This window comes from Olea europaea, chromosome 20 (assembly GCF_002742605.1).
Source record: "Olea europaea var. sylvestris chromosome 20, O_europaea_v1, whole genome shotgun sequence".
NCBI lineage: Eukaryota > Viridiplantae > Streptophyta > Magnoliopsida > Lamiales > Oleaceae > Olea > Olea europaea.
This window is the reverse complement of record NC_036256.1, coordinates 1666732-1684611: the sequence shown is the minus strand read 5'-3', so window position 1 is coordinate 1684611 and position 17880 is coordinate 1666732. Positions and strand designations below refer to the sequence as shown.

The following is a 17880-nucleotide window of genomic DNA, read 5'->3' as shown; positions in this document are numbered from 1 at the left end:
ACATAGTATGAAGAAATACACTAATAACCTCCAACCGTCCGAGGCTAGTTGACCCGGACACAGATAGTATGAGGTCAGAAAATGAATGAAAAATGAGTGAAGAGGCCACCTAAGCCCGGCCTTAAGAGCATCCCTAAAAAAGGTCATCTCCCCCTCTCGAGCTCGTAACACGGTATCAGTAGGCCCTGGGGTTCTAATATCACAAAATGGCATGACCCCGAACTCTCTAGCTATTTTAATAATTACATGTTCTTTGTACTTGATCGGTTCCTTGGGATAGGTTAGGACGTCGCTATGGGAGTTAACGGTGATGGCCATAGGTATAATGGATGTATTTACATCTTCAGGCCTATCACTATGGTTCGAGTCCCTAGGAGCCTGACTACTGTCACTACTACTTGACCCTATGCTATCACTACTCGACATTATGCTATAATCAAATAAAACAACTTAAGGGCTCGAACTCTTACCTTTGTGGATAGTCACTCACAAACCCTACTAATCCCCGACCTCGAGCTCGATTTACTGGGAGTTGAGAGTTAAAAGTGAAAAAATGAGAGTGAAAATTGGGATATTTATAGGGGACTGTGAAATACCAACGATCATGCAATCTCACCCCTTGGACCAAGACACGTGGCGAGAATCTAAGGTCGTGCTCTGACATTACACGTGGCGGCCATCTGAGATAATCCTCTGACATCCCATCCAACACTCGACACGTGGAGAAACATCTGGACGTTCATGCCTCTACATCTTCGCTCGTAGACCAGAATGAAACGGCATCTACGACCTCGATGCACGGGGGCCAGTGATGATTCCAAATCTCGTTAGTCTCGAACTCGACCACTTGACCCCGATCACACCCTACAACCCCGACCTGTGCATCCTCTAAAAACACCAAAACAAGGTCGGGCATTTAAGGTCAGGGTGCGTGTGTCGACTCATCAACCTTCATATGTGACCTATGGAAGCACTAATCCTACCTTGAAAACAATCCCTACCTTGTTAGACTACTTCTTTGACTCGAACAGTGATTTGAATGCTTGAGGTGAAACACCAACTCCTCTTCCTAGAGGAGAAGGATTGTGGCAGAATAAGTCCTCCTAGGACTCCACCACTGACACCTATAAATACACAACCTGTGCTCACTCCAAAGATACGTTCTTCATTATTATCCTCAGTTTATAGCCTCACGCATTAAATTTCCTATCTGACTTAAGCATCGGAGAGGCGGCGAGCACACACATCGTTGCCTTTGTTTCAAGTACTGAAAGGCGCAGTTCGTGTTCCATCCCAGTCATCAAGCTCGAGATCTTCAGGTGATATTTTTTGGTAGCATCACTTATATTAATTTAGAATAATCATAATATCTCTTTTGTTTTACATAATTCAAATTCCATATATAATTAGTAAACTTGAATTGAAATTTATTCTTTGTGGGACGATACTCTCAACTTATAAATTCTATTACTTGTCAACGGGTCCCGACAAGCCGAGCGGATGAGCTAACTAGTTACTTGGCTCATTTGCCACCCCTTAGAAGAAGGCTTTTGTGCATATATGTGCACATGGATGGCCGAAATGTATCACCTTTACTTTAAAAGAGTGAATGTGGAGATTATTGTTCATTTATGAGTACATTGTGTTAACACTTGTTTGGTTATACTAACAGACCTTGACAGAGAGACTGTAGTTGAACTGGTTCGTACTACTCTTTTCTTACTTTTTTTCCATCCATATGTTTTGCAGCCTTCATAGCCATAATGTGGCATTCCAATTTTACCCTTATGTACAATATTGAATGAAAAAAATGTGTGCTTTATGAATAGAAGGGTATTTCTATCAATTTAATTCTGAATTTGAGGGTGTAATGGTCCTTCCAATATATGTCAAAAATCTCTTTTTTGGCAACTGTATTGTGGTACTGTAAGTTTTTCAAAAATAATTTCAATTCTCTCACTTCTTTCCCTCGACAAAATAACCCCAAAAAAATCCAAAAGATTGAGATATCCTCAAAACTACATTCTTCTATATCTTTCTTCCGGTTCTATCAACCCTAATGCTTCTATGTTCGATCTTTGTTTTCTTTTAGTTTGAAGTTTTGTGAAACGTTCTCAAAAAGGCAGAAAATTTACAGTGGCGTCGTCAAGTGGTGACACAAGCTCCTTCGGATAAGTTTCCATTTTGTTTGGTGTTGAGATTTCATTTATTGCTTTTTTTCGAAGGGATTTTAAAAGTCATTCTAATTTTTTTTTTTTTTTTCTTCACTTTTCAATTTCTGTTGTGAGTAATTTCTTTAATTTTCTTTGAAGCTTAAATGATTTATTCAAGCAATTTCCACTTGGAGTGTTCATTATAGTTTTCTTTATGATTTATGATTGTCCTTTTAGGATAAATAGTGTTGTGATTCAGATATGATGGTGTTTTGGTGAATTTTTCTGCTACTCGCATTTACATACGCTACCTGTAGATTCTTCCTTATGCTAATCCCTTCCAACGCGCCGCTGTAGATGTTGATGCCACTGATGATTCAGCTCTGCTTATAGGTTTTTTATTTTTGATTTTTTCAGTTTTGTATAGATTTTATGTGTTAAAAAATGAATCTATATGAATGCCGGGGACACTCATAGACTACTTGATTATATATTTCTATTGAAATGCACCTAAAGGTTTAGGAAATGAAGAAGACGAGAGTTCTGCTAAATTTCTGTTTCTCTAATTTTTTTTAACCATTAAAATTTAGTGGCTACTTAAGAACTATAATATATTGTAAGTGCATTTAAGATTGGGTTTACCATTTCTCTCAATTGGATGGTTAGAAAATTTGACTTTCTGTAGCTTTTTAAATTATCAGTTTTTGTATGTATAAAAGTTAGGGCAGAACTAATCATGAAAATAATTTATGTGCATTGGCGACTGAGTTTTCAATGTTTTTTTTTTTTTAAATAATATGACGGGGGAGTCTGCAGCCGCTATCATTCAGGTGCATACTGGATAAAACCTCGGACTGACGCAATAGCCTGCAAATCATGTCAGTCAGGTAAATTGCACTAAACAAACCCTATGCGACAGACCTGACCGAGAAAGTGTTGGTAGGGGGTATTGAACTTGTGACCAAAGGCCTCCGCACTTACTTACTCCACCAATTCGGCTACCCCATGAGGGGCAAGTTTTCTATGAATTGGATGATTACAATGTTGGATGATGGAATCAAACAAAGGAAAATAGCTTCATCTATGTTTAGTTTTTTAAACACTGTTTATTTTGCTATTAGGATAAGTAATTTTCTTTAAATGGTGTGAATTTTACCTTCTATTAGATAAATTTTATTTGAACTACTTATTTCTTTTATGTATTTTTATGTGCATAGAATGAAATATTAAGATATTAAACTAATTCTGATATTATCTTTGATTCTATCGGACATTCCAAAAAAATAAAAGAAAAGCATTAAAAGAAGGTTTTGATTTCATTAGTGATGAATGGGACTTCAAGCATGCTTTGTTAAGCTTAAATTTAGTCTAAAATCACCTTTAAATTTTGTATCGAACTTGTTTCCCTGTGCTCATTCGTAAAACCTTTATTTGTAATTTAAGTATATTAGCAAAATTATTTTATCTGTTGAGACGCATAAATTACTGCCAATTCAAATAATTTGTTTATACTTTCACCAAGTCATACATAGAACTTCTCTTCTGCCTTTAATTAAATTAGCTAAACATGAACTTCCTTTTCTGATAGAACGAAAGAAAGAGAAAACACATATTGAATGTATTTACATTGTATATTCATTATTCTTTTTCCATTGTAGAACTTAATCTGATTATATTGCAAACAGTATAAACCATCTGTTGGTCTATTTATACCTCAAAACAATAAATTCTAGTGACTATGATATTTTTTTTACGTAACAATGATGCCTTAAAGTAAAAACTGGAGAAGAATTTATTCACCTTTGGGATTGTCTTAATTTGGCACTTGTGTTTGCATGCTACATAATGATTTATTTTTTCTAAGTTAATTTAGAGTATTTCTGTGTAGATAGTACAAGTTAGTATCTTCTCAATTTGTGACTGAATTTTCGTTCTGATACCTTAAAGAAGACAAACTGATAAAGTCCAGTGTTATGAGACTACAACAATGAATTACCTGGGCTACTTCCCGGCACTGGAACCTGGTGAGGTTAGAAGTTGCTGGTTTTTTATATATTGGCCTTTTCTCTATATTTAGTTCTTCTTCCTTCCTTTAACTAATATATTCTATGTACGTGGATTATTCAATTCTAGGTAACAAGATACCTTGTTTTCGGGATGTAGAGTTGATTGGACTTTCGATGTATCATCTTGATTAATAGCTGATAAGGACAGAAGTTTTAATTTATTTTTTTAACGGTTAGTCTTAAATTTCTTCAAGACTTGGATACATTAAAATTAGAATTTGAGTAACGCAAAGCAATTCCAACTTTAATGTGATATCTACTAACTCCTTTCAACAAGTATAAAATTCAGCTCAGGTACTTACGTTGACCTTTCTATGTTAAATGTCTGCTCTTGGAGTTACAATGTCCCTTTTGTATACAGACCATATTAAAGCTACAAACTGATAGACACCTGCTTTAGAATTTGTTTCTATATAATGTGTCCAATTTATTTAGTGGTCATGCTACTGAATAGTTGACTTGGGATGCAGTTGTTTGATTACTAAGTTTTTTTTTTAATTTTTATCCATACATGCGAGGGGATTGAAGAAACATTTGAATAGACTCAATGCTCCAAAGCATTTGATGCTTGACAAGCTTGGCGGAGCATTTAAGTGAATAATTATGTAGCCATGTGTATATTTCTTCTTCTGGTATAGTCATTGCCATTTTAATGTAACGTGTTTTGGTCCATGGGAAGGCGTGAACTGATAAGACTTATCCAGCTGGCTTCATGGGTATGTGTCGTGTCTGGGTTCCTTTCCTTATCGGTATGTAATGTAATGACGGTAAATGGTACAAGAGTGAGTTTCTTATGGTTAATCGATGCCTTTCACATCCAGATGTTGTCTCCATGCTAAACGAGAACTTCTGTCTGCTCTATGACACCAAGGGGCAGATTTCGATTCCATTTAATCAGGGACGAAGAGGCAAAGGTCTGTTACAGCGGCTTTATTTTTTCACTTGTAGGTTCTCCTGAGAAATAGTGCTATTTCCCAGAAGTTAATTTTAGAATTTTCGAAATTCTCTTCCTTACTACTATTGGTCAGTCAGATGTTCTCATCTTGATTTTCTGAAAGTAGATATTTTCTTCTTGGATGACGAATTTTTTTCAAATAATAACTAGGGAACCAATTGTTTTGCATTGGAGTCCTGTTATAATAATCTCTCTTGAGTAGATTTTTCAAATAATAGCTAGGGAACCAATTGTTCCATGTTGGAGTTCTTGTTATACTAATGTCTCTCATATTACTTTATGGTAATTTTAGCTGTGGTCTGATGCAATATTTTTTGCCTCCGTCCAGTTTAAGCTTTCAAAGGTTCGATCTGTCCAGTTTGGGAAAAATGGGTTCTGGCTAGGGATTTCAGTCAAATTCCGAAAATATCCCTGGGATCAAAATAAACCGCATACAAGCTCCAGATTAATTGGCTGTAGATCGCCAGAGGTTTCAGACAATATATATGAACCACATTAAGTAAAAATTTGTATGATTCTGAGTTTGGAAAATAGAAATTACATTTCTAATTGCCGATATGATTCTCATGCTTGTTAATTCTCATCAGGTTGGGCTGTTATGCTGTTCAATCTTATGTAGAGTAGATTCTGACATAGCTCTTTCCATGATCATCCAGTAAGTGATCCCATAAGCTCATAGTACATGACAAAATTTTGCTTACTAAACTTTAGTCGAGAAAAAAGATTAAATTATCAGATGGAATATCCATTCATACTTTCATATTTAGTTAAAAACATCAATGAAATGAGAAGAAAAGCTTTGTAAATCACTTACCACAGGAAAAAATGTTTCTTATTTCTATTTGTCAGGAAGATATTCTCTTGTTCATTGAAGAACTCAATTAGTCACAAAATAGATTACTTATTTATCCTATTCTATAAATCAAGCTTGTTCTAAAGGGTTATTTCTTCACTCTTCTAGGAATGACAGTCCTCGTGGCCATCTTATGCAGCTAAAGTGGAAGTAGCACACTTTCGGGATTCTTCTATGGCAAGATAAAAAATAGAGATTTTATATTGTTTCCGCTCTGGAGGATACAAATTTGGATTTGAAAGGTATATGTACTTTCAAATTTTATAGCTTCTCTAAATTTTGCAAATCACTAAATATTCTTCAATAGCTTTAGCAAGGGGAATTATAAAGTAGTTTTGCAAATCAAATACTCGTGTCACCTTTCAAAAGTTGGGGGGAGGAAATAGTGGAAGATGGCCGGTTGGGAGAGAGGGGGAGAGAGGGAGAGTTGTTGAGGCAAAAACGATAAAAGAAGCTGTAGAAACACAGGTTTCGAAGTTGAGTTCGCGGAACAATAAAGGCTCAACATCAAAGTAATCCTTTCCAATCTACTCTCATATTTCAATAAAGAACAAGCAACGTGGATGCTCAAATTCATGTGACTATCAGGTTGTTTTACCCCTTTAGCTCATCTGGTGGGGCGATAAAACGATAATAAGTATTTCTTGAAAAGTAAAGTAAAACTTTATATTTGTTGTAACATTTATGTTAATACTATAACAAATGTCATTTTTTTTTAACGAATGCCTACCATCTCTATGATTTGAATTTTTCAAATGATATTCGCTGATCTTTGATGTTTTATTGCATGTGAAATATGAGAAAGTCCATCCAGTTTAACAATTGAAAGCATTGAATTGAAAGTATTATATACAAGAATCCAACACATTATAAAAACTAATATTACCATTAAAATAACCTAGTCCATGCATTGCACGGGCAACAAACTAGTACATAAGAAGAGAAATTGTTTTAAAAAAAAAAATGTATCTTGTTCATTTTTTATTATTATTATTTTTTTAGATATTCAGTTTAATTAAAAAAGGTGCATATATGTTGGGTTGGACGTGGGTTGGATTGGGTTATTTTTTATCCAAGCCCAACCAATTATTAGTTTAAACCCAACTCTACCCAAATCGATGGATTGGTTTGGGTTAGGTTAGGTTGATCGATTTGAGCTTAAATCAATTCAAGTTGGATCTAATTTCTTTTGTTGAATTTGAACAACATTTAAAGTTTGAAATCGTTTGAAAATCTCTATTATTTTTAATTTATATAAGGGATTCATTCGAAAATTTAATTTATAAATAAGTTTGAAACTATGGAACACTTTCTCTTTATAAATTTTTAAGATTTATTCATTTCATTATCATGTAATTAAATTTTAGTTTATCATCAAATTATTTGCATTTCTACTTAATATTCATACCAATCAGCCTATGTATAAAAGTGGGATGTTTTTACATTCTGAATCATTCTCTCGTCTCTACTATTGTGTCTATTCAAGTTTATTCATTTTAAGTATTAAATTTTTAATTCATCGAATTGGGTTGGACTGAATTGGATTTTAATTCATAGACCAAGACCCAACTTGACCCGACCTCAATTTTAATTTTTCAACACAATCCTACCCAGTTGAACTTAAGAACAAATCCAAACCGATCGATTTGGGTTGGGTTAGTCGGTTTCAACGGTTTTGGTAGATTTTTGTCCAGTCCTCCCTACACGTCAATATAATTATGACTTTAAAAAATATAATAAAAGACTTGAAGAGTATCATAAAAGACTTGAATGTTTGAAGCATCACGTTCTTGAAATCAAAGTATTTTGTAATTTAAGAAAGTTGAAAGTTCATGATTCAAATCTGAATCAAGATTTGATTATCGGCTTTGAATAAATTCTTAATCTAAGTTTCTTGTTTGTAATTTACACGTGAACATATAGTAACGATAGTGTATTCTTAAATTAAAGAAAATTTTGATATTCTAGGTAATTCTTATTTAGCATTCTAACATTAACAACTTTCAATTGCTAGAGCACAAACAATAGAGATAATTGCTTTTGTGCCTGGCCACTAGGAACCTCCAATAACAACCGCAACCCCAAAAGTTTTAACGGGTCATAGCTCAACTTGTTAAATATCAGAGAAAATAATGCTATGCAATAATGCAACACATCATCTTAAGTACTAGATAATAACGATGACTAGACAAACTAAAGGGTAGTTGAATTTCTTTAATTACTTTGTTTTTACTCAAATGTGAAATTTAACATTGAGACAGATTCAACATTAGTATTAACAACATACAAATTGCTATAGCACAACCAATCAAGATAATTGCTTCTGCGGTCACCAGGAGCCTCCAATCACCACGAGGATCCCTCGAAGTTTTAATGAGGTCATAGCTAAACTCCATGAACTTCAGATAAGGTGAGTGCTACCTTAGAAATTGAAGGATTTAATGCTTCTCTTGGCTGTAAAAAAAAGTTGGGTTTAGGTGGGATTTGCAGAGATTCTATATTCCCTTCCAACATTTCTATAACCCTGCTCATTGAAGGTCTAGCTGTAGGATCAGTATGTATGCACCACAATCCAACTACTAACATTTTCCTTATCCTCAAATGTTCATTTGCATTCACAATGATGTTCAGATCAAGTTTGACACTCTGTTCAAGGTTCTTATATATCCAATCAGGAAAGTAATTTTCACTTGAATGATCAATTCCGACTTTGATATTTTTCGTCTCTCCAGCCATTTCCAAAATCATCATACCATAGCTATAGACATCTGACTTGTAAGAAACATTTCCAAAGTTTCTACAAACTATTTCTGGAGCTATATACCCTATTGTCCCTCTGGCCCCTGGCATTGACACTATACTAGACCTGTTAGGACAAAGTCTTGCTAGGCCAAAATCTGATATTTTAGGATTGAAGTCTTTATCTAACAGAATGTTATGAGGCTTTATGTCAAAGTGTAAAATCCGTGTATTACATCCTTGGTGCAAGTATTCTATTCCATGAGCAATGCCTAGTGCGATTTGAAACAATTGCTCCCATCCTAACTGACATTCTGCTCTGGAGAATATGAACTTCTCAAGAGATCCATTGGGCATGAACTCGTAAATGAGAGCTCTTTTGGAACCCTCAAAGCAAAATCCCAAGAGAGTGACAATGTTAATGTGGGAAGTTCTACTGATACTTGCAACCTCATTGATAAATTCTTCTCCGAAGCCTTTGGATTCTTTCAAAATCTTTACTGCTACAAGACGACCATCGGATAACTTTCCTCTATACACCCTAGCAAAGCCCCCTTCCCCTAAGTTGTCTCTAAATGAGTTAGTCATTTTCTTAATATCAAAGTAGTTGTATCTTCTTGTTGCAAGAATCTCATTGTTCTTTAGGAAGAGGTCAATGTCCTTATCGTTTTGCATCTTTTCCTTCAAATACAGCATGTACTTCCTCTTGTTGAAAGCGAACAAGATTATGAAGAAGAGGACTGTCGGTGCAACTAAAACAACTGTGATGAAAAATGATGTCAATACTATTTATAAAGCAAAAAAACAGAACCAATGGTATTGAAATTTCAAAAAGTTACCTGCAATCAAAATCAATTTCAATTTTCTTCTTCCTACAGTTGAAGTCAAAAGACGTGTCAGATTAAGAGAACTTTATAAAAATAAGATGGGAATTCATTTTTCTTATTACACTCTCTTTCCAGAATGTAAATCGTTACAGGGTAGGATTCATGAACACATGATTTCATACAGTAGTGGAATAAATTTATTAGGTGTTAAGATTTTCTATTGAGTTGTTTGGTATAGAAAATCACTACTGTGTAATTCAATAGACTTTGTAGTCTGGAAATGATTTAAGACTCTGGAGACCACTAAACCCCTATAGATTACAATGCTAAAAGATAAAACTATAAAAAGCGACATAAATAAAATTAGCCTAGTTTCTTTTGGGTTGGACTACAGATTACAATGCTAAAAGACAAATTGGATTCGACATAGACATCTAGTGTGGACTAGTTTCTTTGAGCCAATATTATGATGTAGATGAGGATTTTGGCCAAACAATTTTGGGATGGACTTATTTACGTCATAAAAAGAGCTCAAACAAACATGCTACACAAAGAAATTCAATGATAGGGTTAAAAAAATAGGTGAACACGGGGCACAGCATCATTGAACAATTTGGAAAAAAAATTATCCACACAAGTGCTAACAACTAAGCACCTGTTCGCAGTCCCTATTTAAATATCATTATTGATTTTATATAGTGCTAACTCTGTCCCTTAGTAGGTCCCACGGTCACATAATTGGATGCATCATTCTAGGATTTTGGCAATTCAAGTCGAGAATAATAAATATTTAAAGTGTTTGAAAATTACAATTTCAAAATTAAGAAATACATTATATAATTTCAAAAATCATGTCATAATTAAAATTTATTAGCAAAAATATTTTATTAATTAAATATATTAATGTAATAATATTATACAATTTATGATCACAATCACAAATTTTAAAGTTCACAACTTATTTATCAGTCACAAATTATCAAATGAATTGATCATATATTATTTTTCGGTCATAAATCAAAAATGTCATAGGTCACAACTAAGCTTGGGCACAGTTTGGTTTGGATCGATTCCGACCCCAACCCGAGCCAAAATCAAATTAATCGATTTGTTTTGGTTCGGTTTTGGTTAGTCGATTTAGACTTTCGTCCAAAATGAGTTTTTTTTTTTTTTAGATGTACGAATTTTGGATCCACTTAGATTAAAAGAACTATAAATAAATAAATAACTTTATATTACAAAAATTATTGACTAACAAACAAAATCAAGTTACTAAAGACGGATCAGCATAAAACTTAAGAATTTTATTGTTTTTGTATACATTATGTAATTTGACTGCCTGAATAGAAGAAAAATGGCTAAGTATAATATAATGAGTGTGAAATGAAATTTCTAGTGTTATTATTTACCGACAACATCATAGATGTGAAGGAATATGAGATATAGTTATAAGATTAAAGCTTATATTTTGATTTTTATTTTTCTTTAAAAAAAAGGTAAACATGTAAGTATATTAACCAGTGATTAGGTGCTTCAAATCATGGCTGTACCGACTTACTATGATTTTGTTTAAAAGAAAATCAAACAAAATCAATTACCTGTATCAAAGCAACCCAAATTGGCCTGAGTTGGTTCGATTTGATTAGTCTGGTTGATTTTTCGATTTTTTGACTAGTCATATTCACAACTTATTTCACAGTCATAAATTATCAAATTAATTGGTCATAATCACTTAAGTTATTAGTCACAAAAGCTCTTCATCCCATCCACCGCCACCACCACCACCACCACTAATAATAACAACAACAATCGTCATTTGCAAACTTTAAAGCAAAAATAAATTTCAAACTCACCATCGTCTGTGCAATCTAGATGCTGCACTTCCAAAGCAGTTTCAAACTCTCATTTCTCTTCCCACGAAATCAAATCCACCACTGTCGCCACCCGTCAACCACCATATCCTCAACATTCAAATCACCAAAACACAGCTCCCTTCTCAGATCTAAACCACCCCAAAATACCCTGAAACCAAACGTAGTGGTAAGCATCGTTGATGCACTGCTACACACGAAGCAGCATTGTCTTGAGCATATCTGCGCAGCTACATCATTGCAACAGCGGCTTCCACAATGTAGTGACAAAGAGATAGAAAAGGAACACTTTCGAAGAAAGAGAGATGGTTTTTAATGTGTTCGAGTGAGGTAAGTGGGTGAGTTATTAGTATTGTACTAATTTAATACATATTAAATAATAATTAGAACCTAAATTTTGAAATATGAAATACAAACTTTAGAAAGAGTCTGGGCATAATTTCCACATTCAAGTATGCTGCAATTATTAATAAATAGATAGTTACAACAACATGGGCCCTAGAAATATAAATTGAGCTCGTTAGCTCAGGCGGCTCGTGACTCGGCTTGAGAAAAGCCCAAATCGGCCTGGCCTATGGCTCGAAAAAATCGTGCCCCATTTTGGGGTGTTGATTCATGCTCGAGCAACAAAAAAAGAGTAATAAAAAGTTAAAATGGCCTGTCAAATCTACCGCCTTAAGGCAACAAATTAGCTACCGGCTAAGGCAACTTTATAAGCTGCCTTAGTCGACAGCTTTACCTTAACGGGTAGCTATAAAATTGCCTAATGGGCAACTACTTGAATAAGCAACAATTTTGAGTTTTTGACCGGTAGAAATTCAAATTTGAATTCAAACGGTTTGATTTTTTTGGTTATAAATATGGGTTAGATTTCTCAGTTTTTATCAATTTTTTCAATCAATTTTAACTTCAGTATTCGAGTTTCAAGTTTCAACTTCAATCTCTAATTTTTTTTGCTTCAATAATTTGTTTTTTTACTTTAATATTCAGTAACATTCGTTATAATAATTATAGAATATAGATGGATTTTACTGGTGATGAGATTAATCAATTTAAGAGTAGTTTGAGTACTCCAACTAACTCTCAAAACATTCCAATTGATTTGGAGGATATCGAAGAGGAAGAAGTATTCGAGACTACTAAAAGGTCAAAAAAAGAATCATCAAATTGTAGGCAACATATGACACGTAAAAAAATTGTGTTCAAAATAGAGTTGATATTTGAAAAGCATGTTGCAATTACTATGGCAAATAACTTAGTTGGGAGCCTAATTCAAGCACAACGCATTTGAATAGGCACATATTGAAGAGTTGCAAAGTGAAACTAATCGGTCTTGACCCAAAATAGACCGAACTAATATTTGACAGTTTTGGTTCTACTATTTCCACCTTTGTATATTCACAGTAAAGATTTTGCGAAGGAATGGTTGCATACGTTGCTGCAGCAGAGATGCCGCTTACAATAATAGACTCAATTTACTTTACTCGACTCATACAGAATTATCTCCAACCCAGGTATACTACTTATTGTAGAAATACTCTTCGTTCAAATACTGTGAAATTATTTAACAAAATAAAACAAGTTGTTATTGAACAACAAAAAACTTTTAATAGTGCGTTTATCATTTATCTATGATTTGTGGACCAGTGTTAATAAAAAAATGTTATGTTGTTTCTACGGCTCATTACATTGATCACCTATGGCTTCTGCATAAAAGGATTATTGCATTCAAATGTGTAGAATACCCTCATAATGCAATCAATATATACATGGTTTTAAAAGATATTTTACAAGAATATGGTATGCAAAAAATGGTTCAAAGTTTTACTTTTGATAATGTTGATATAAACAAACTTGTTATCGATAAATTTATTAAAGACTTTAACCCTGCATTTGGAAATTTATTTTTTCATCAACGTTGTGTATATCATATTATCAATTTGATTGTAAAAGATGGATTGGAACATATAAAAATCACTTTTAGATAAAATTAGACAAGTAATAAATTTTATTCCTATGTCACCAGCCAGAAGGCAAACATATAACAGTTTGTGTGCAGAGTATGGCTTACAAGAAAAACATTTTTCACTGATGTAACACATAGATTAAACTCTACATATCTTATGTTACATTCATATAAAAATTATGATAAAATTATTTCATTATATTATACTGGTAGGCATATATACAGACGCGAACATAATTTGGAAGATTGAGAATGGTTTATTACATTTTGTGTGATGAAATTTTTAAAAAAAAAATTCGATACTACAAAGGAACTTAGCGGTGTTCATTACTCTACATTTTCACTTGTTTTACAACTTTTTTTTTTTTTTTTTTTAACATTTCACACACCTTTTATAAATATATGAGTTTGCCATTTTTGTTAATGTAGTCTACTCAATGGAGTTAAAATTTCGTAAATATTGAGAAAATTTGCTATCTTTATTTCTTTTAGTTTTGGTGATGGACCATTTACTTAATTTAACTGACATAAAAGTTATTATAAAGGGGATTTCAAATTTTATGAATTTAAAATTATCACATGTGCATATAAAATCTACACTATGTGAAACGTATTACTGTTACGCTGAAAAAGAAGGTCATGGCAACTCTACTTCCCAGAGTTCCTTTTCAAGAAATATTTCAACAAATTCAAATGATGTACGAAATATTTGGACACCAATACAAGTGTTACCTCATTTAGTTCTAATTCATCAATATCTAAAGCGATAGATGTTGGTGGTACAAATTTTGAAATTCCCTTTGAGTTAGCTAGGTATATGTGCGTGTACGTTCGTAATGTGTTACAACCAAAAGAATCATAAAAATTTAATCTTCTATGAGGGTGGAGGTGTAATGAAATGTAATATTCAATTGTATCAAAAATTGCACGTAATCTACTAACACCTCCGACGTCTACAGTGGCATTGAAGGTTGCGTAGTTTAGGTTGTCGAATTTTATCAGACGAACGATCAAGAGTAAAAGAAGATATATTTGAGGTTTTAATATGTTTAAAGGACTACGAATGTGCGGAATTTCATATTCAGGAACAAGTTGACAGTATAATGACCGAAAAGTTACACTAGATCCAAACATAAGATATTGTAAATTTTTAAATTGATTAATTTTCAAAAAATACATAATTTTTAAATTTATTTGTCTCAAAAAAATTGTATACGAAATATTTTATTCACGTATAATTTTAACTCTGCCTACTTTGATTGTAGCCGTCCCAAGTCCTAAAAATGAATGAGGGTTGTAACATTCATTTAATTTATAATTTGTAAAAATTGTACAAATTAAATATTTTTTTTTTTAAAAAGTTGGAATTGTCATGAAGTTTAAAAAAAAAACTCGCTAGTTGGCTCGGCTCGGTTCGGTAATGCCCAAGCCGAAAAGCACTGGCTGAGCCTAGATTTCTTGTCTGAGCAAAAGTTCGGCTCAAGCTCGCAAAAAAGTTCGGACCATTTTATTCTAGTCAAGCTCGAGCCAAAAATTTTGCTTGCGAGCCTAGTGGGCCCGATCCATAAATTTCAAATTCACTAGGCCAGTCCACTAAGATTGTTTGAAGTTGCTACTTATTAACAGAATGTTGGTGCAATGAGTTGGGTCGGAAAGTCTATGGGATTGGGATATTTGTAGGGATGAGAAATGGCAAAATGGTGGCGACCTTTTCCGAAGTTCTCGCAAGTAATATTGATCCACTGGTGGGTGAGTGCATGGCTATTTGGGATGGGCAGAAATTTGCACGGGTCAAGGTCTTGATCGTAGTAGTACACTGGTTGCTATTCGGAATACACAGAAGAAAAATTTTAGGCTACTAAATTTACCTTACATGTTCTGTTAACATACGCTTGTGCCTTTTTTATGGAAGTAAGAAAGTAGTGTTAAAATCTTGTTTGTTATCGTGTGAACAATAAACGCGTCTTAAGAAAAAAAATATAACATACCTGAATCTGCAATTCCGCAACTCTGGCGATGGGGTCCGTCAGGGCAGAAGCACCTGAAACTGTTTGTAGCGGTGTTAAAGCCACAACGGCCGCCATCTCTCTGACATGTACTGCAGTCACTGGCTTTCCAATTCAGTTCAAACCCTCTTCTCAAAATCTCCTCGTACTCTCCCACTACAATCCTCTCTTCATCTCCCTGCACTTCCACCGGCGCCACCACATTTTTTTCGCAATTTTCCAATCCATTCTGCAAATTTTCATCCATATCCCAAATTGCTAAATCCAAATTATCTCTATTCTCACCCTGACAGTCAACCTTGTATGGCGAAAGATCCTTAGGCAACGGTTCTATACAATTGGACAACAAATAAAGATTTGTTACATTAACATACTGAAACTCTCTAACAGGAAGTGTCGTGTTTCTGATTTGTGGAAGGCATCTGCCTTCTAAATTACTCAAAACAGCAGCATTATAAACACGAAAAGAACGACTAGGATAGGAAATGTTTTCAACTATATAGTCATTTTCGGGTAAACTAATCGTTGGATAGCCATGTTTGCCGCAATTGAGATGGAATCCGGGGTAACCGCAGTAGGATTCTTGCATACCTTCAATATAGAATGGAAATGTAATGTTTGGGCCATTGCCACAATTACTGGGCACGCATGCATCGTGCCGAAAATCAGTAGCAGAAGATTTTCTTGATAAAAGGATAAGACAGAATATACAAATATCTAAAGATGTCAAGAAAACTGTATATTTCATGTTTTGGTGAAATGAATTCCAAGCTTCAGACACAAATGGTTGATTGTCTTTGCCTTCCTTATTTATTTCGCAAGTATTGACCAATCTGTGAGTCCAGTGTCTGTATAGTGAAATTCTTGAATATTTGTGCAAGGTTTTACTGGTTTTTCATTTTGCGCGTTGGATTATGCAAGAAAGAGGCCACAGATTCAATTGCCATACATCAATTTGTTTGTGCAAGTGGATGGAAAAAATTAAACTGGTCCATGATTCTACCAATTACATTTGTGGACTATATTGCAAGCTGTCCACTGCTGATGGGATGTTTCTACCGTAGACCATGCGATACTTCCACTCCCTTTAATTTGCGTAGTTACTACGTTAGACTGAATATTACGATAACCTCAAGTCTTGGTCGCTGTCTTTATTGGATATAATTTCTGAGTTAAGAAAGAAGTATTTAAAGTTCTTAAAAATTATACTCCCTTTGGAAACTTGAAAGTTTAGATGGTATTGAAATTAACATGTTTGAGTACCTGAATTGGTTGTTGAAAATGTTATAATTCTCTATATAGAACCTCAATGACATATTATCATTCGAGTGAATACTACCATCCACTTTTTTCTCTCTTATCATCTTGAATGTCGCAATGTCATGATTTGAGTGATTCAAGTCCGAGGTGTCATGATTAAACAGTAAATTCTACCACTTGAATGTTATAAAACCGTCTTACTAAAGTTTTTCTCCTAAGGTTAGTGGTTAAGGGTTTGTTTTACAAATATTTTGATAATAAAAGAAGAAGAAGAAGAAGAAGAAGAAGAAGAAGAAGAATAGATTTTAGTAAAAGTTTATGAAATATATAGTTGAAAGTTGATAAAAATTGTGGATCCCATGAAATATGTGTTCTAGATTCAAGTTTGACCAATTAAATCGTGCTCTGAAATGTTGGCAAAATGGTACCTTTTACACGTTGAAATTGACTATTTGTGTCACATGTACATTATTTTTCCTCTCAGTGGCAATCAATACAATCATCTAACAGCTTTCATTCTAGATTATAATCTATGCCTAATCGTTCGAACAAGTCAGCTAAATCTGATGTAGGCTATAATTTGAGTGGCAAGTAAAAAAATTTATAAATCAAGCACAATGCGTATAGACATTCCGTCTAGAGGGATTGATTCAAAAATTCCATAGATTGGACCATAAAATACTGTAGCATATTGGCAACAAGTTGATCTAGATTTTGTGCATACCAAGTGTTTTTCCACTTTCCCTTTAAAAGCGATGTCCAACTTTGGCTAATATGTTTCCAAACATTTCATGGTTATTCACGATATTTGATACCCCCAAAGAGATAATAATAAAATTAAAATAAAAAAAAACCCCTAAAATTTGATTAGCTAGACATTAACACGTTTACATAAGAAAAAGAGAAGAAAACCGAACATTTCATGGTTATTCACGATATTTGATACCCAAAAACAAAAACAAAACAAAAAAATACCATAAAATTTGATTACCTAGACATTAACACGTTTACATAAGGAAAAGAGAAGAAAAACGAGACGGATACAAAGTATAAGTTTAATTTATAGTTTGATCTTTTTAAATTCAATCGGTTTCACGGTAATTTGACGTGAAAAACCCAAGACTCATTGTACGCCCCCAATGACCCACCCCAAGAATTTAGCCCTGTTTAGTGCCTTTATCCCG

At 33.8% G+C, this 17880-nt stretch overlaps 1 protein-coding gene and 1 long non-coding RNA gene across 3 annotated transcripts; one reads left to right on the top strand and one right to left on the bottom strand.

Moving 5' to 3' along the window:
* The first annotated feature begins 4374 nt into the window (after window positions 1-4374).
* On the top strand, window positions 4375-15408 carry LOC111369363. 2 transcript variants are annotated; one of them, XR_002698111.1, is made up of 5 exons: window positions 4375-5133; window positions 5503-5683; window positions 5762-5829; window positions 6136-6269; window positions 12869-15408. It is a non-coding gene; the product is annotated as an uncharacterized LOC111369363 (long non-coding RNA). The 2 variants fall into 2 exon arrangements; XR_002698110.1 differs by having other exon boundaries at window positions 4376-5133; window positions 5503-5673.
* Window positions 8213-16595, bottom strand: LOC111369362 (LEAF RUST 10 DISEASE-RESISTANCE LOCUS RECEPTOR-LIKE PROTEIN KINASE-like 2.1). The gene is made up of 3 exons (XM_022990847.1): window positions 15419-16595; window positions 9606-9638; window positions 8213-9527 (listed from the first exon to the last, which is right to left on the bottom strand). Exons 1-3 carry the CDS (start codon window positions 16182-16184, stop codon window positions 8413-8415), a joined length of 1914 nt encoding a protein of 637 aa, XP_022846615.1. The 5' UTR covers window positions 16185-16595; the 3' UTR covers window positions 8213-8412.
* Window positions 16596-17880: the final 1285 nt, after the last annotated feature.